This window comes from Bubalus kerabau, chromosome 7 (genome assembly GCF_029407905.1).
Source record: "Bubalus kerabau isolate K-KA32 ecotype Philippines breed swamp buffalo chromosome 7, PCC_UOA_SB_1v2, whole genome shotgun sequence".
In the NCBI taxonomy this organism is placed as follows: Eukaryota; Metazoa; Chordata; class Mammalia; order Artiodactyla; family Bovidae; genus Bubalus; species Bubalus kerabau.
In genome coordinates, this window is record NC_073630.1 from 65569297 (window position 1) to 65589246 (window position 19950).

The 19950-nt window shown below is 36.5% G+C and overlaps 1 protein-coding gene across 5 annotated transcripts in view; it reads right to left on the bottom strand.

The window, feature by feature from the left end:
- The window catches only part of ATP8A1 (ATPase phospholipid transporting 8A1), a 234308-nt gene that overhangs the window by 170505 nt on the left and 43853 nt on the right, over positions 1-19950 (bottom strand). For 2 of the 5 annotated variants that reach the window (XM_055588440.1, XM_055588437.1), the window contains exons 6-7: positions 9488-9528; positions 3605-3678 (exon numbers count right to left, since the gene is read on the bottom strand). In XM_055588440.1, coding sequence (XP_055444415.1) covers positions 3605-3678; positions 9488-9528 — 115 coding nt within the window. Of the gene's footprint in view, positions 1-361; positions 436-3604; positions 3679-9487; positions 9529-19950 lie in introns of those variants that run through there. The other 3 variants (XM_055588436.1, XM_055588438.1, XM_055588441.1) reach the window with 2 other exon arrangements.

Consider the following 19950-nt stretch of genomic DNA (forward strand, 5'->3'; position numbering starts at 1 on the left):
AGAACAGTATCCTAGAGAGGTACTAAATGAAGCCTTAGTATTTAGGCAAGTTGTTAAAATGAATATATAGTAATGATGCATAGGAAATTAAAATCTACCTTTAGTGGCATGCCTCATGGACTCCGACTCCTGTTGATAACAACAGGAGCTGAATTTGCCCACTCGAGGGATGAACATCATTCAACAATGTATTCATAAAAGGACTTTGAAACATCTGTGAAATATCCATCACCAAGAAGTATAAAATGTTTGTGTTTTCAAGGAAGAGATACAAAGCTCAACCATCTTTGGGTGCAAGCTGCTTTCTGGTGAAGGGTGAGGATCCACATACACACATCCTGTACAACTCAGTGGTTCTAACCTTGAGGACAGGCTGATGAGATCTGCTGGGAGATGCTCCCCATTGGTCACTTTCACTATTTCCCCTACTGCCACCTACAGGTCCCAGTTTAAAATAATTAAAACAAAAAAATGAATAACAGAGGGGGAAAAAAAAACAAAACAAACAAATGGACAAAAGAGACAGAAAGTTTGAAATTATTATAGAAAATAATACATGTTAATAAAAATGTCTAATGCCAATTTTTTCAAAACTTATTTTGATCAGGTCTAAAGGCACAAGAAAATGGAATATTTCAGAATGACTTATTTGCTTTTAAGCCCAATTTTCAATTTTTAATACAGAAACTTTTGATTTCTAAAATTTTACTCATAAGCATATCTGAGCAAACGAAATAAAAACATGTTTTTATATAGAGAGCTACTTTATCTAATAGATTTTCCTTTCTCCAATTCCTTACTCTCTTGCCATCTATTGTATATCCACTCCTATCCAAGAAGAAAAGAAATAATGGTGAAAACTACTTTTAGGCTTTTGAAAAACAAAGTATACTGTACTATCTCTCCCCCTACACACATACTAAAAAAATCTTCATTAAAATGTTCTGATTCCAAAACATTTTAAAGGTTAACTGCATAAACAGCTTAATATATTTAATGTAAAGCTACAAAGGCATAGATCTGGGAAGTTATAATTGTAGACTTTTGAATTATTTACTACTAAAGTTTTGGTAATGAACAGTTTGGGAGAATAAGTCTTTGAATCTAGGAGAAATTTTTCAAAGAAGGTATGAAATTGATATGGCAAGAATCTGTCTGAATTTGCATTAATAGCTTGGTTTATTTTACTGTATTTTATACTTTGTGAACTCATATATGTGTTTTTGTTATATGCTAAAATTTCAGTTTCTTCATTTCAAAATGAAAATAATGAAATACAGTAACTTTCAACCATGTTCATACTTTAATTTCAAATTGTCTCTAAGAAGATGTACTAATACTCTTAGTATTAATAAATTAAAAATTTAGAAATTAGAATATTATAAACTCTTGTTTTGCTTTTTGCTAAATGGTGCTCACTTGCTGGTGAAAACCACCATGTCCTTATTTTGATAGGGGACAGGGTAGTATAATGAGATGCTAGTTTAGGAGTTAGGTATTCCAACCCTGACCCAGCCAATGGGTAAAGTGAAATGACTGAAAACAAGACAAAGTCAAAATTCATCTTTCTGTTAATGGTGGCAAAAGCTTCTACCTACTTATTGAGGCTAATGTAGGTTCACAAGAGCCAAGTAATGCAAAAATAGTTTGAGAAAAAGAAATTTAAAAAGCAATAAAACCCCCCAGAAAGGTGGCATTTTGTCACTAGGTAGAAATACTTAATAGCACAGGCTTTATACTTTACTTTAATTTCATTGAATAACAAAAAGCAGTGAATCAGATAATCTTTTTAAAAGTAAAAATCATCTGAAGGAAGTTAATCATAGTAGATGTATATTAAGATACAGAAACCATCTTGATCTACCAATATTGATAGCCACCAATATATGCTTTTAGTGCTGAGAAAAGAAATCCTGTAAAAAATGTCCTCAAGTTTAAGAAACACAAGCATATAGCTTATTAGGAGTTTGGACTGGATAGAGACAGATGAAAAATATCTTAAAAACTTTCAACTTAGAATTAAATATAAATTCGAGGTAGCATAGTCAATTATCTTCATATTTCTAAGCATATAAAAATGAAAATTGTACTTAATGTTTCCGCACATGATGGTTTCTATGATAAGTTATGTCTCTATAATAAGTTTGATCAGGAAAATACCAGAAGTTTCCTAAAGTGCTAGAATGCTTCACTATCCTTTTGAACTTTATTGTATGACATTCAGATGGTCCATCATTATTACATCTATCAAACTTTTACGTAGTACCACCAAGTGCGTATCATTCTGCTGGTTAGCCATTCTTAAAAGACTATCAGCTTAAACTGAAAGCAGAATCAGGGAGTATTAAGATTCTGATCATTTAATCCATCTTCGTCACTTTGAAAGAGTTGAAGTCAACATTTGAGACAGTAAGTTTCTGGTTCAAAATCACCATGCCAAGATAAGAACCCTGGGATTTGCTTTCTAAGCAAAGTTCGCTAGGACCTGACGATGACAGTAAGCGTACTACTGTTGACCCATTCTCCAGGGACCATTACCAGCATCCTTCAGTTTTAGAAACTTGCCCTGATAAAGCTAGAAGCAAAGGGAACTAAAAGCATACAGGTTGGTTTTAAAAGCTATTAATTTTAATCTTTCTGGAAAAAAAAAACCAAACAAAACACCAATAGGTAAGTGGCACAAAAAGCTCCCAGCTATAAAATACAAAAAAAATTACTATAGTTACTTCAACTACCTGTAGACTTCTATAAATATCTAGAAAACTCTTATTGCTCAATTAAGTTTCCCTAATTTGTCATAAATTCAATCAGTTTAAATGATGACCTGATTAAACAGATTTTGAAAAAAGGACACTGTCCATATTTATATGTGGATTTTACAAATAAAACTGTCCAAGGAAATGATGATAAACAACCTCTAACATAGTAAAAACATTTTTCTTACTTTATATTAGGACTAGCTTTACAGTTTTTAAGCCTAAAGCCATTTGAAAGTCACATTCTTTAAAGGGTAACAGTGCCATATGACCAATTTATGACTATCTTAAATATGATCAAAACAAAAATGCTCTAAATTCAGTAAGAAAGACCTTAAAAGAAAGAAAAAAGTGCTTTAATTTTTGTTGGAATATTTCAAAAGACATGATGACAAAAAAGAAGTCATTTATCCATTTTCTTGTACCAATGCACCATAAAGATCAAGAAACTTTGGAGGGATACATGAATGCATCATAAAGGGATTTATCATGAACAAAGATTGCAAGATAAATCAATAGTACCCAATCCATGTATTATATAAAATAAGTGATAGGAAATCTTACAGGAGTTAGTAGTCTATGCAAACAGATCTGAACACATTCAGAGGGAGAGTTGACTCTTAACTGTAATTATAATTTCTGAATTTTAAAGCATAGTACCTATCACTTATTCTATATGGCAAACATGAAAGAGTCCTCTAAGTCCAATCTTTTTAACGTTTAGTTCAAAATCATTGGAGAGGCTTAAAATTCTTCGTTTATTCCTTATTTCCTTGGAGAAATCACAAGGTCAATGCAGGGTAGAGAAACCATCCTCTACACTGTTGAGCATGAGTAGGTATCTCTACCTTGATGAGAGAAGTACAGTGTCAGCAGGTATATACTCTTTGCCTTTTATTATAACTATATCTCCAACATTTACCTGAAAGAAAACTGGGAATTGGTTAATTATCTGCATTGAAAATAGTTACAAATACACAACCCATTTGTATTTAAGCAGAGAATACAGTAAAAAATGCTTATTGGCAAACAAGAATCACTTATCTTCCCAAAATGGCATAAAATTATCTAGAAGTGAGGCCAAGGATGGGGCAATCCTTTAAAAAGAAAAAACAAATATGGAATCTGTATTGTACCACCTAAGTAACATAGCTTAATAAAAATAAATTTCATCCACTCTGATCACTTAATTGACATCTCATCTTCTCATGATTCTCTCCCTATGACATAAAAATAAAAAGGAGGAATTTTCCAAATGAAATCATTACCCTGTTTAAGGGAATCTCAATACAACTGGAAAAACTATGTATGTATATATCACTACTCCTCAGATGATCTTAGTTAAAATTCATAATTTAGAGAGGGAAAAAAAGAGTTTTAGATTTTCAGTTATTTCCCAGGATCATAGAGGAAGAGCTTAGACTCAAACCCACATTGAGCTGTCTGCAAAGTCTGATTTTGCATAAGCAAATATAATGAAATGATCACTGCATTTTAAATTAAAAAAGAAAAGCCAGTTTAAGTCTCTTTCTTATTTTACTACCTGTTAGCATTAGTGTGAGCACCATCTGAAGACAAGTCAAAGATATACTGCATCCAGAAACTTAGAAGTAATTTAAAGGATAGGTTTGTCACAGAGCTTTTGGCAGAGTAACTCCAACTAAGTAGCAATTGGTGTGCTGGCCAAGTTGAGCAAATTATACTGATAGCCACGAAATTAGACCTCACTCTTAGCAGCCAAGAAAACCTAAAAGTTTTACTATTTAATCAAGTGAAGAAAAGCCCTTTTTCTTGTGGGGGGTGGTGTTAAAGCCTTTTTGTTCTCTCCCCTCTCTACTTTTCCTTGAATCCCAAAATAACACTTTTCTGCACAGGCCAGGGGGAGGTGGTGCTGCGGGGAAGAGCCTGATGTCCTCAGTGGGAATCACAATAAGAGACAGCCCACTGTGGTCTAGTATATACCGCAGGGGAGCCAAGTTAGGGAAGGCTGGCGGAGACCTTCTCATCTACGGTAGGTATGCTGGTTATCCAGGTAGGGAAACTCTGAATACCTTGATTCCAAAGAGATTTGTTTCAAATGAAATCTGGACTATCTGAGATTGACAAACTGTCAGGGACCTTGGAATCAAACATCCCCTTCCTTAAAAAAATGGGGAAACTGGGAAAACAAAAAATAGCATGTATAGGTATATACTGGCCCTTAAAGTAATGTGTTGTGACGGTACTCTGGTAGCACTCACTAAAAGCAAGATATCAGAACAAAGATCTCTGCAGCCAGAGCACCAGGAGAGAATTCTACACAGGTAACCATTTAACTGCTGCTTAATTATCTCCTGTGTGTTAACACTTGTTCTTCAATCAGACTATATTCTTCATAAAGTCAGAATCACATTTGCCTACACTACAGTGTTAGGAATTTTCCTGTTAGACACTAACAAATTGCACTATTTTCCAAAATCTTCATTCATCATAAGACCAATGCTTATAGTTAGTAAACTGAAAACTAAAAGAAAGTATCAGCATCTTACATGGTCTCACATGGGTATCCCAAAGGGTTTAAGAAGACCAAGGGCTCAGTGAATGCTAAGGTTCTCACTGCACTGCGAAGGGACTTACTCCTTCCTTCTGATGCCTAGGTTTTAGCTCACTTTGTCAAACACCTCTTTCCTAATGTGCCATTCATTTCTGTTTTCAGGCTGGTATGTGCATAGGAATAGACAGAACAGAAAGTCAAGACGCCAAAAATTCTTTGACCACGTTGTTCTAATGAAAGTTATCATGACAAAGCACTTTTAGTCCCCAAAATACTTAAGTTTAAAAAAGTACTTAGGGCTTCTGGCCACTACCTTGAGCCTTCTCATGTGATTAACATTAGAGATTACAATTGAGGATTATGAAAAAGGTTATCAGACTATAATTGACTGAAGATCTGAATTGCAGGCTCCAGCATATTTATATTTTTACTAAGGAATTTCTGATGATATGAATTCTTAATCCAAAGACCTAGATTTCATGGTGGAAACTTCAGGCATTAAAGCAGCTGTATAGAGTAATTTTGCAGGGGCATATGGCCCACTACTTCATGCTTTTCTTTAAAGCCTGAAAAATATGTTGATTCTAAGATTCTTCACTTAATTTTTCAGCCTGCTACTATTTCAAAAACATGTGAACAGTCTCAACTGCATCTTAACTTTAAGAACTGATCTCTGTGGTAAGAGTAAAGAAGACAGCTGTTGACTTTCAAGAGTGGGGATGCAACGCCTTTTTCAGGGCTTTGTGACTGTAATATTTTCTTAGAAAACCAGATACTGGCAATTTAACCTTGTGCAACAAAAAAGGCTTCCAAACAAAAGCTGGAGGGATAAACTGCCAGTGTTTGACAGCTGAAATCTGCCCATCTATAAATGACAAGGTGGACACTGTGCAAATTTGTAGGTCCTCTGAGAAACATTAAAAAGCAACCGCAGCAGCCACACACTCAGAAAGGCCAAGAAAGAAAGAACCCTGAACTTAAAGCCCATTTGCATTAAAGTTTATCATATTACACTGGCAAATGGATCAGACTCTTGGTTTTGCTTTATTGATTTTATTTTTAATTGCACAAAATATCACATAAGCTAAAGAAAGCACTTGCCTTCCAATCTGGCTAACACAACAGCCAGCCTGTTTTCACATCAGTTCCCTTAGTGTTCAATAAATCATTTCTACGTCACCAGCATCTTGGTGTACACCATCCCAATCCTTTAGCCTCTGATTATTCTGACACAGTGACTCTATTGTGAGCCTACTGCTTAGCAGATATATTCAGTAAGTATTTGCTGAGCGATGCTATAAAATTTTTCTGTGTGTTGCCACAATATTTGAAATTACAGCTTTTACTTGTCACAAAATATACCAGAGTATAGAATGTCATAATTTATTTACAAAATGGTTTCACTATTTCTGGATATCCATATATTGTTAACTTTTTGCTATTATAAATAATGTTATATGATAATATTTTCTTGGGATAAATTCCAAGAAATTTTTTTTCCCTTTTTCGTGGTTGTCAATATGAAGAACTAAATTGCTAAATCTACAATATTATGTGAATAAAAGACTTCATAAAAATTCTGAAATATAAAAATTTCTCCTTGATAGCAAATGAGACCTCAATATTGTTTAAATTTTCAACCTGTATTATTAGGTTGAATATTATACTGAGTCTGGTTGCTTATATATTTCTTGTTAGCTTTTGCCAACTTTTATTTCCTATCTAGATAACAACAATTTCAATCTTTTGTCATATTTGGTGCAAATATTTCCATAATTTCTCTGTTTATTTGTGTGTTGCATACTAGATTCAAATTTTATGTAATCAAATTCCATAAATCCTTGAGATGTTGTTCTTGTTCTTCTCCAAATATTAAGATTTTTCATTCTATGTTTTGCAAAAACAGTATTTTAACATTTTCTTCTAGTCAGTTGAAATTTATTTTAGCCTAGGCTATGACTTAGACATAAATCGTACTATTCTTGAAACTGCTAATCTGTGGTCCCGACATGATTTATTAAATAATCCTTTTATGGGTGATTTTCCCCCCTTTTATTAAATATTAAATAGGTTTTAGTTCAAGGCATTCTTTTTTTTGGTTTTATGCTATTCATCAAAGTATATATGTGCAACAGATCCACATTATTTTAATAACTTTTCATTTTATTTATATTTAATCCTTGCACACTGTCAATTTTCTAAAATAGTCTTCTATTTTCTCAACTATTTGTTTTTGAAGTTACAGTGAATAATTTAGTAAACTCTTGAGGAAAAAGGAATGATAATTTCCATGAGGTTATGATATATCATTACTTTTGAAGAAGTGGGGCTTTGTTTTTCTAGGAATATGACACATTTTCCTATTTATGTGAAACTTTAACACTTAAAGTTTCAAGGTTTTCTTTACAGCAGTCATATATATATTTCAAGTTAATTTGTAAGCATCCCACATGCCACTAGGAATGAGATCTCTTTTTTCATTGTATTTTTCTAAATTGTTATTGCTGAAAAAGTCATGTCAATTTCTGAATATTTATCTTGAATTCATCACTGAACCAACTTTTATTAACTCTAATTAGCTAAGTGTCTACTTCCAGCTATTAAGTAACATCAGTTCATTTTGGCTGGATGACTTTTTGCAACATGTTAAATTCTACCCCTCTGTTTCTCAAAGTGGGATATCCAGGGAAGGCGTAGCACTGAACTGCAAGACAACTGAGAATGCTATTAATCATGGGCTGGTAAATTACTTTTCTGTCCATGAAAAATTGGAAAAGTTAAAATAATCTACTCAGTCTTGGAATAATGACTGTCCAATAGGAAAATAAAACATTGAAATGAATTAAAATTAATTTTAGGGTGAGGTAGTGGATTGTTATCTCCTGACTTTACAACTAATTTATTTTCTAAGCAAGCACTCGAGGTAAGAAGAAATTGTTATCAATTTCTTTGGATATGCATTTATGTTAATTACCCTGACAATCCTAGTAAATGAAATATATTTATAATAAAATAGTTTGTCGTACTTGACTACCTCCTACTTGCCTTCTCTCTAGTGTTTAAATCCACAAGTACTATACAAGAGCATAAAGGAAACTTCTTTTGAAACAGTAAATTGAGCTTTTTTGTTTTTTCTATCTTGTGCCTCTGAAAAAGAGGCAACTGACACAGAAATAAGGAAAAAACAAAGTATTTTCCTCTTTGTTACTTTCATGTCAAAAGCCAAAGACAGGGAGAGTAATGACTTTTCAAATATCCAGAAAAGGAGATGTCAATCTTTATTCCGGCCGCTGATTTAAAATCAAAATGCAATGAGTTCAGAGGGCTTCCTGTTACCTGGGAGGACACAGGTGACTGTGAGTGTCACAGGGCAAAATCAAGGGCACGGCCTTTAACTGGGAAAGGCTGGGGTGCAAATAAACTGAGCGTAGTTACACACCTGTTGTCCTCACAATATCAGAACACAAGCTCCCTGGGTGGAGTGGCCTTGTTCCGAAAAGTCTCTTACAAAGTTAGGAAGGTTATTCACTTGAGGATGACTGGAGGTTAAATGGTCTTCCAGAACTAAAGGAGAACTAACAGTCATAGCTTACCTTTTGAAACTGGGGTCTGAAAAGCATACGAACATTTGGATAACACTTGCTAAATTGTGACTCAACTCATTAACTGTCGTGTGAGAGGTCCTATGAGCAAATTAACTTCTTGATGTTATGGAACTGATTTCCAGCTAGTTAGAAGATGATATTTAGTTAGCAAGACTTTAACAAAAAATGAATTAGCAATGTGTTAATGTGATTAGCCACAATAAATGAATTTGAAGTAAGATATACAAATGTGAACTATCAGAATCTAATTTTTGTTTTACTTGGACAGTAGATGATTAAAGCAAAAAAATTACAACTCAAAACAGTCCATGGTTAAATGAAATCTATGAAAACAGTACTCAAAATATACTATGAAAGAAACAAAAAAGTTCTAAACATAACTTTAAGATAATAGTCTTTCTAATATATTGCAGAATTAGTAAATGGAAATGACTAACTGAAGAAGATTCCATGTATGTTTACATCACTTACTAAACAGCTTTCACATCAGTGGAATCCTTGACATTTGCTTATATCATATACAAAAATTACATCTGCTAGAGTACACCTCTATGCATGTCTCCTCCTGTAACAAAATAAAAACCAGTGCATACCTTTTCCCAGTGCACAATTTCCCAAGCACCATTTCTCAAAACTGGAAAGAGAAAAGGTGATAGTTTTAAGAACACTTTTATTACTCATCAAAAGCCTACCTCCGATGAAATGATCATTGTTAAATGAATAGCTTCAAATAAATGAACTGGTAACAATTTTTACAGGTTTAAAAACTAATTGTGACAGCAAAGATACATAAAATTATACAAAGAAACAACCAATGTACATTTTATATCTCACAGTAAAATATTACTAACAAGGTAATCTTTCGCCAAGGGATTTCTTTCTTTAGCACACGAAGAATTACAGGGTTTGGCTGGAGGAGAAAGCCACAAAAATGTTTGAAAAAGGGAGTGACAAGCTTAAAACATTTCAGAAGCCAGAACAGTAGCAATGCTAAAAAACAAACAAACAAACAAAAAAAGATTTACAAGTTTATTTGTAAGCATCCCACATGCCACTAGGAATGAGATCTCTTTTTTCATTGTAAGATAGAAGGAATGGATTTCAAACTAGGTAGTAAAAATTTAATACATAAACTAGTAGATTAAAAAAAATCTGTACTTTTAGCTTTAAAATAATGGAAAATAGCAAATATTTGTATATTTGGTTTACTGAGAAGAAACAAAAGAAGAGGGCTACAATTAAATTATGATTGAGGGGTTGAAATTTTATTACTGATTTGCAGCAGTAAAGTTAACTCGGCTTACTTTTCTTTTATTCCTACAATGCATCTGTGGCATAATACTGAATATACCCATAGACAATAACAGATAAAACAGAAAAGAGAATAAAGTGAAGTAGATAGCACAGCATGGAGTTAAGAAAAAGAGTAAGTCAAGGTCAGTCAACAAATTATCCTTACAGTAAATTCCATGAGGGCAAAGCTAACATTTGCTTTGTTTAATACAATATTCTCTGGAAACAGTACAGTCCTGGTGCTAAGTAGCTGCTGGGTAAATATTTGCAAGATGAATAACTTAAAGGCACGAAAACATTAGATTCAGTTTCTTTTGATATTAGAAGCGATGAAGGCTGAACCTTCTTAAGTAAATCACAATGATAATCTCTAAAATGTGCAATAGCAAACCTAACATTAATTACATACTCACAGATCTGAAAACCAGTGCTATCATATAAAATATTCTAATCTAAATATAATCTTTTAGTGTTTCAAAATTTCCTGAACCCAGGGACTATGTCTTATTCATTTATCTCTAGCACTTCGCAGCATTCCTGGCACGTAAGACACTCCAGTGTGAAATGGATGAGTAACTGCAAGGAGGAGTATCTTACAGTGAATTTTGGTGAATCAACTTCATTATTTAAATAATTCCAAGATGAGGAGCTAACACTAAAGAATTTCCAATAACTATATGAATAAGTTTAAGTTTCAGTGTTTACAGTTGTGGGTGAAGGATCTGAGCCCCAGCATCTAAAACTGATCGCTATGCCCTAAAACACAAGACTCTAAGGCCTGCCGAGTTCACCCACACTGGTGGTGCTAGTGGTAAAGAACCCTTCTGCCAATGCAGGAGACATAAGGGACACAGGTTTGATCCCTGGGTCAGGTAGATGCCCTGGAGGCGGGAATGGAAACCCACTCCAGTATTCTTGCCTGGAGAACCCCATGGACAGAGAAGACTGGCAGACTACAGTTCACAGGGTCACAAAGAGCTGGACACGACTGAAGTGACTTAGTACTATTCCACCAGTAAAACTGCCCCTAGAGTACAAGGGGTTCAGAGCACAATGCTTAAGAGTAAAAAAAGTCCTGGGTTTAGATGCCATCTCCATCAGTGTCAAGCAATATCTTCCTCAAAATCAGTTGTTACAAAGTGTAAACAAATGAGAGCACTTTGCCCATAATCACAGTGGCTACAATATTAAGTACTCAACAAGGAGCGCTGGAAGAGTGCTGTTCAAATGTACATACCTGAATCATGGGGCTAAAATCTGCATAGATTTAAATTAGAAGAAGAATCCTGTTCAATAGCACTATTGTCATTTATTTTCTTCTAATCCCATCTCATACAAGTAAACATTCTCCCACTGCAATACCCCACTGTTTAAAAACCAGCGTCCAGTATTTTTAAAATTAAGAGGTTTGACATGAAAATGAAGACTTCAGGCTCATCTAGAAGCCTGGTCAATTCCTGCACTGTGACCTGCGGCTGGGACAGTAGGAGTCACCACTTTCGACGAGGCGCACCACTCCATCGCCAGGCTCGTTTGTGGTTTCCCACTGCTGGACATACAGCCGACTTCCCTTATTTAGGAGACCTGCCTGGCTCACACACATGAGGTTTTTCTTTCCTTCACTGAGGTATAACTTAGAACCAGCTATATAGACCTTAGTGTTCTGTTCAATGAGTTTTAAAAAACTGTAAACATCTGTGAATCCACTACTTAGAACAAGATATAGAACTCCAGAAAGACTCCTTGTACTCCTTTACCATCCATCCATCCTCCCATCTGCAGAGGCAAATACAAATTATTCACCATAAGTTAGTTTTGCATGTCACATGCAATGAACTACACAATATTTTTGTATTGAAGCTTCAAACAGTGTATCTGAGATTCTGTTTAAAAAAGTTTATTTCCACCATTAAATTGACATGGTACTATGGGAGACTGATTTTTGGATTCTGTATTTATGCCACTGATCAATTTACACATTTTTCATACCAATATATACCACGCCTTGATCACTGTAACTCTACAGTAAGTCCTGAATTTAGGTAGTCTTCCTACATTGTTCTTTTCCAATATTGTTTGGCTATTTTGAGTTCTTTGCATTTCCATGTAAATTTTAAAACTGAATTGTCAATTCTGAAAAACAAAACAAAACAAAACCTCTAACCCCCCTTAAGAATTTGATTTGGGGCTCAAGCGTTTCAATTCATGGGAAGCCGGGACAAGCTATACCTTTCTATTAATTTATGTCTTCATAAATTTTCTCTAGTATGTTTTTGTATTTTACAGTGCGTGGGTCTTTTATTAGATTTACTTCTTGATATTTGATGACTTGTTTCCTTATACTGTAAGTTGTCTTTTTTTTTTACTACATTTTCCAATTAGTCATTGGTGGTATACAGAAATGCATTAAACTTTCATACAATGACCCTGTCACCATTAATTTTGTTAAATTCACTTATTAGTTCTGGTAGGATTTTTTTCTGTTTGTTTCATAGCAATACTTTATAAGAAAATTAATTTCAGTTTGTTAACAATGCTGTATTATTTTTGGCAGTTTTATTGTCCTCATATGCCTCATTGTTCATCTTATTTTTAAACTTATGCTCTTATGCAAAAAAAAAAAAAAATTCTTCCCCTAGACTCCAAGATCTGGGACTCAAGAACGTTCTCTTTCCGTTCACTGCTGTATTCCCAGTGTTTCCATGCAGCAACACAAAGGTGCTCAGTCAGTACTCACTGGATGGAAAGTGGATGCATTGATGTTCTTATGTGTTTGGGGTCACATAAAGCCATAGTAGTAGATTTACTAAAGATACAACCCTGCTCCCTAGTAGATTTCCTGTTAAAAATATACACACAACGTTCAAAAAACAGCTGCAGAGGAAAACACTTTGGCATCTCCTGAAAAGGTTAAGCACAGAGCTATCATGAGATACAGAAATTTCACACCTAAGTGTACATCCAAGAACTGAAAACATATTCATACAAGAACTTGTGCACAACTGTCCACCATATCATTGTTCATAATAAGGAGAAAGTGGAAACAACCCAAATGCCCATCCACCAATGAATGGTTAAACAAGAGGGGTATATCCACACAACAGAATATTATTCAGTCATATAAAAGGAATGGAGTGCTGATACACGTGACAACTGGATGACTCCTGAAGATAAGCCAGACACAAAAGGCTACATATTGTATGGTCCCCTTTATGTAAAAGCCCAGAATAGAGAAATCCATATAGATAGAAAGTAGATTAGTGGTTGTCAGAGGCTCTTGGAAGAGGCAATGGGGACTGACTGTTTATACGTCTGGGGTTTCTTTTTGAGGTGATGAAAATACTCTGGAATCAGATAGTGGTGATGGATGCATAATGCTGTGAATATATTAAAAACACTGAACTGTACACTTGAAAATAATGAATTTTACAGTATATGAATTATAATTCAATAACAAACAGCTACATAAAATGATGCCAATGAACTATTTAAACATTTGCTTAAAATAACCTTCTCAGCTTCAGAAGTTCCTAAATGATTCCAACGCGAACAGCTGGAAATGGTTATGCAACCAGTAGATGCACTAATGTTCCTGTGTGTTTGGGATAGGAACGTCCTCTGATGTCAGCTTTGTGCCACCCTTTCCAGCTCTGGAACTTAACTAACCCTCCTTGAAATGGTGCCACTTGGAAGAGGTTTGTCAGTTCACATCCAAAAATAGCTCTGAACCACTCCACTGGGTTCCCCTTACAGGCTGGAAGAGTCACAACAGGCTCACCAAACTCAGCAGACCATGCCAGGGAGTCTGCTCCACCAGGGAGGTTAGAAGTGTGGCCACTTTCATGGAAACCTGGAAAACCGTCTGAATCTGCTTCAGTTCTCCATCCCCCCCAAATACTCATCCCCTTCAACCTTGCTTGGATGGCTTCTCCATGCACATTTGAGCCCATCTACATCCTCGACCCCCCTACCTGACCCTTCTGCAGCACCCTCTCTCTATAAATCAGCCAGTTCTACCATCTCATAGGGAACGCCTACCTCCACCAGAACAGTACATCCGCCTACCCTCTTCTCTCCTCCTCTCCATCCAAGTGTTTCCTCTCTATTCATCACTGGAGTCACACTGTAAAATATGTCTTACTACAAAAACAGACACACCTAAGAAACTTTTAAATACATATTCAGCCAATAATGTTTTCTACCAAACTACAGAATTGATGTATTACTATCCAAGCCAACCGGAGTTATATAAAATGAAAAGCTGAACGTCTCTCCTCATCTCATGCCACTTTCTCAAGGTAAGGAATGCTAACTGATGCAGCCTCATACTTTCCTCTAGACAAGCATAGACACATGCATGTTTATTTTCTTTCTTATCAGAAAATGTATTTCTCTGCAACCTGGTTTTCCACTTAATATATACTTTCAGGACAAAGCATGGAGACAGTCTATTTTTTGAAAAATAATCCCTTGTATCTTTGCATCTGTTACAAATGGATAGATAATTTGAACAGACTCACAAGACTCCACAGGGTGCATTCAAGAAAAGTTTTAATCAAACTATAGGATGTGGTACAGCTAGAAAAAGAGTGGTAGCTTAAAAGCCCAGGCAAGCACCAGGAGCCTAAAAAACTTCTAGGCACAGCCCTCCAGGGTTTTTCCTCATTCACCGAGGACATGGATTTAAACTCCATGATATGGAGGATAAATCTTAACTTCAGGGAAGCCTGGGAAGATGTTTCCAGGGGATCTTTTATACCCCCTCATCAATTAGACAAGTCAGATTATGTTACAGGTTAAACCAGGTAAGTTACAATTCAATTAAACTACCACTGGTATACATCCTTAAACCCAGCAGAGAAGCAAGTTTTGGGTGCCCCAGGGAGTTTCAAACCCTACAAAGCATCTTATAATTCACCAATTAGTCCATCTTATCCTTCTCTTGGCCAAGTTTCAGCAGCACAATTCCAGGTGTCCCTGAGATCAGCATGGAGCTATTTCAGACCAGCTGTGAAACAACTCTTTCACATAACAGCTATATCATAGTGTATTCAACTATCCTTCTGTCAATGGAAACGCTGACTTCTGCTTTTTCTGCCACCTCAAACAACACTGAAATATATTTATATGATTGTATCCTAGAGAAGATTCCCAAAGGAGCACCGCTGGCTCTAGGGTATTTATGTTCGTACTTTTATCAGATACAACCAGATTCGTTCCTACTGCAATCTACACCATCATTAGCAATATATAAAGTCCCACTGACAATAAACTTAGACAAGCACAAATTGTTATCAGTCATTTGAATTTTGTCAATCTGATGAGTATTTAGTATTTATTCTGAAAGTTACACTGGACTGGATTAATACAAGTGTAAATTACCTTAATGTCTTACACTGACTTAGAATTCTAACTAGGTAGAGAAACACATCTTTGCATATAGTACAGAACCTGGGTACTCAACAAGTGGTCCACAGACCTGCATCATCAGCATCACCTGGAGGCTTTTTAGACCCCGGGATGTTTCTACCCTTTCTATATTTTACCCCCAATTTCATTTGTTCTTGCATACAGAACTGGAACACAGAAATAAAGGCTGGATGCACAGTTTCTTCAAACTTGAGGCTAGACCCACTTTAGGATATACAGAACACCACAGAATTCTGGTGAGGTTAAAAATCACAGCTCACAATATAGAAAAGGTTTCTGTACAATTTAAGGCTTGAATACTGGCTGAGTATAAAAGTCAGTCACAATTCATTACCATTTTTACTTCTGAACTGGTTCCTACAATCCAACCACGGAACAATGAAAATAAACCCTATCACATTATAGGCTGGTGACTGAAACAGCAGCCTAGTTATTTTTAATCACTGACCTCTTCTGACCCCGCTCTAGCCAGGTTTAGAGGAAGCGAGAAGTGATGCTGGGTCCTTTGCTGAGCTTTCAGCTTTCCTGAGCCCAAAGTAAACTTACTTCATAACCCTAGAGAAGGTGAGTCGTGGAGATGACCAGTGATGCCTGGTGAAGGGGACTGCGAACAAGCTAGGACAGAATTATGCCAATGGCCTGTGTCATGACGCTACAACAACTCATTCTTTTAAATGCAAACCTCTTCCACCTCTCAGTAGTTCCCCAAACATACCTGCTATAATTTCCACATGGGCTAATTAGTCTGACAATATGCATGGCAGAGCTCAGATTTTAAACAAACACCTCAAATGTCACCTGTTTTTACTGAGCAGGATGCTACTTAACAGCTTTTGTTCTAATGGGCTGTTTTTGCTGAAATGAAAACATTCTGTTACAGTCCCTTGGGAATTCCCTAATCAAAGGCTCTGGAGAAACCGTCAGTCTTTCAGGACTTGATGAACATGAGGTACAGGGGCTGGCTCGCCTAACTGGGGAAAGAAGCCATTACCGCCACCATCTAACTGGTCTACCACGAGGACTGTTAGAGAACAGTCACTGGGGTATCGTGGGGTGCCTGCTATTCCTGGGCAATCAAGCCACTTCTTGAAGCAGGTAACAAAAGGCAAGTTATCCAAGGGGACGATGGGCACTACCACTGTCACAGAAAAGAGAGAAACCACAGCAAAGGCAGCATGCTGCAACTCCTATACGGGAGTTACCACTGAAGAGGAGCTTTAACGCACTGAGAAGGGTAAGAGTGCTGCTGAGCTTATGGTTTTGAACTGGGCAGAGAAGGAAAACCAACATACACAAATTAAAGCATCAATTCATTCACTACGTAGACCCTTACTTACAAAGATAACCTGAAGGCAAAAACCTCTTGTGGCACAAACTGGCAAATGCACAAAAGTCTCCTGCATAAACTTGCCCAGAAAGGTCAAATTAAGCAACAACCTGCTTGGGGTGTACTAACACAAAGGACAAAGGGAACTTTTTGAGTTCCACTCTCATCCGTATTCTTTTTTAGAGATTTTCAACTAATTAATATTACTTTTATCAACTTGCTTATAGATAAGGAAAAAGTGGAAACAGTGGCAGATTTTATTCTCTTAGGCTCCAAAATCACTGCAGAGGGTGACAGCAGCCATTAAATTTAAAGACACGTGCTCCTTGGAAGAAAAGCTATGAGAAACCTAGACAGCATATTAAAAAGCAAACACATCACTTTGCCGACAAAGTCTGTATAGTCAAAGCTATGGTTTTTCCAGTAGTCATGTATGGATGTGAGAGCTGGACCATAAAGAAGGCTGAGAGCCAAAGAACTGATGCTTTCGAACTGTGGTGCTGGAGAAGACTCTTGGGAGTCCCTTGGACAGTAAAGAGATCAAACCAGTCAATCCTAAAGGAAATCAACCCTGAATATTCATTGGAAGGACTGAAGCTGAAGCCAAAGCTCTAATACTTTGGCCACCTGATGTGGAGAATTGACTCATTGGAACCTCCTTTGCTCAAAATGTTTTCCCCAATCCTGCCTAGAGTCATGAATCATTTGCATTTTCCTTCCCATAACTGAGAAATTCCTTGAAAGAAAAATCTCCCTTCACTGCTTTGCCAATGATTCATTACAACCCTCCCTGTAGCCAGGCTTTGGTTCTCAGGGACTCCCCAGTTACTCTCCAGTTTAGAACTAGAACTCCAGTTAAGAACTGTGACTTTTTATTTTTTTAACTCAAGTATATCTGACTTACAATACTGCATTAGTTTCAGGTATACAGTACAGTGATTCAGGTTTTTTTTTTTTTTTTTTTTGCAGATTATATTTCATTATATGTTACTATAAGATATTGACTGTAATTCCCTGTGCTACACAGTAAATTTTTGTTGTTTATCTATCTTAGGACTTCTTAAATGCTCGTTTTAGTGGGTATCACTGTCCCAGTCCTCTATTAATTCAGCAGCACTTGGTGTTTGACGGGGCTTCCCCTCTGGTGACAAGTCCAGTTGGACTTATCCATTGTGTATTTCCCTTTGACTTCTCATCAACACCGCCCTATTCCTCTTTCCTAATCAATTAAAAGTCAGTCTCCTTTTGTGTCTCACCCCACACCTCCCCATACAGCTGTCACCCTCTTTGTTCAAAAGTAGGACTGGGAACCTAGCCATCCCTTTCATAATTCTCTTTAAGTTTTTCACTCTGGTTTTCAAAAGCCTCCAGATGATGATCCTATCTTGTCTCCCCATTCCTGTCCTCACTGCTCCCTGTCATGTATCCTATGCTATAGTCAAAAGAGATTACACTCAGCCCTACCCACTGCCATTTCCTTGGGTTCTGCATCTGAGACTCACTATGTCATTTTGTATAAGGGACTGGAGCATTGGATGTGGTATCCGTGCGGGTCCTGGAACCAATCCCCGGTGGATATTGAAGGACAACTCTACTTGCTATTCCCAGAATATACCTCACGCCTCCCTATTTTCTCCTGGATCAGCCCTGCAACCATCCCAACAGCTCTGCTTACTGAAAGGCCCCTTGTCTTTATGAACCTTGCACGTGACATTTCTAAATCTCCACCTCTTTCATTTGGCCTTTATTAGTTTTTCTATCTTGTATTGTAATATCAGTGAGCATCTTACCTTCCCTACCAGATTCTAATTTCCTGTAGGGCAGGCACAAAGCCTGATTTCTTTCTGCGTTTTCTGCACTGGGTCTTACACAAAGTAGATGTTCAGTAAGACTTACTGAAGTGAAATAATAAATAGTCTAACCTGGAATCACACCTGTTTTTTTCCTTTATCTATGGCCCTCAATTTCCTCAGTGGGTTTTTTGTTTCTTGGTGTGCAACTTTTATTTCTGGGACAAATGAAAGCCAATCTAGGGCTGTACTTCCCCCTAAATAAATACATCCTTTTCAACCAGAGCTTCTGTTGAAAATATCTAACAAGTTCAATGTATAAAATCCTAAAATGTTTAAATTTTAATTTGAAGATATTAATAATCTTAGAGGTATCTGAAAACATTCTTTGGAAAATAGTGCTCAATTTTTAAGTCCAAATTTTAAGCTCATGGAAACAATATCATCTGTGAACTATTTATAGGTAACTTATGTACACACAGCAGAGTACAGGTCCAGACTTATGGATGGATCAGACATGCAGATGCCTCCAGCGAGACGAAAAAGCTGCACACTGGCTTTTGAATAAGCCAGGAAAATGGTGCTACTTTAAATCCCTTAGCACGAAGCTGAACTCAACCACATGGATTTAGCCCTGGTAGTAGGTCACCACAGCCTTAACAACCTAAAACAAATTCAACCCACAAAAACTCAATGTCTTTTTCATAAAGGACTTTAAAGATGAAATAGCTTCCAGTAGGAGATAAGCAACTATGTGCCCTGCAGGGACGTAGCCTGCTAGGGGTTATCAGCTGCCACTGCTCAACTCCACTACCGAAGAGGCAGATGTGGCTCCGGGGAAGAACGAAGCAGCTGGAGACGAGATCTATTATTTTTAGCTATGTGCCTAGTTAAAAAGAAATGGCTGTTGTCTTTTTCTCCATTAAATTAAAACAAAGCAAAACTGCTTTATTAAAGATTTATTGTAACCCAATAGCTATCAATACCTAGTAATAAAATGAGGTATGAAAACAAACTAAGAGCAGTAATGGTGACCCTCATTCAACAGCAGCATCCAGTCAGGTGACTGATGGGCTGACACCAGATGTCACAGGCATCTCCCAGACATTCCCGCCTGCAGGATGTATGCACACCACCCTTCAGGGAAGATATCCAAACCTGGGATTTTAAAAAAGCAAATCTACTTCCATAAGAGGCTTATTTCATTTTAATTTTT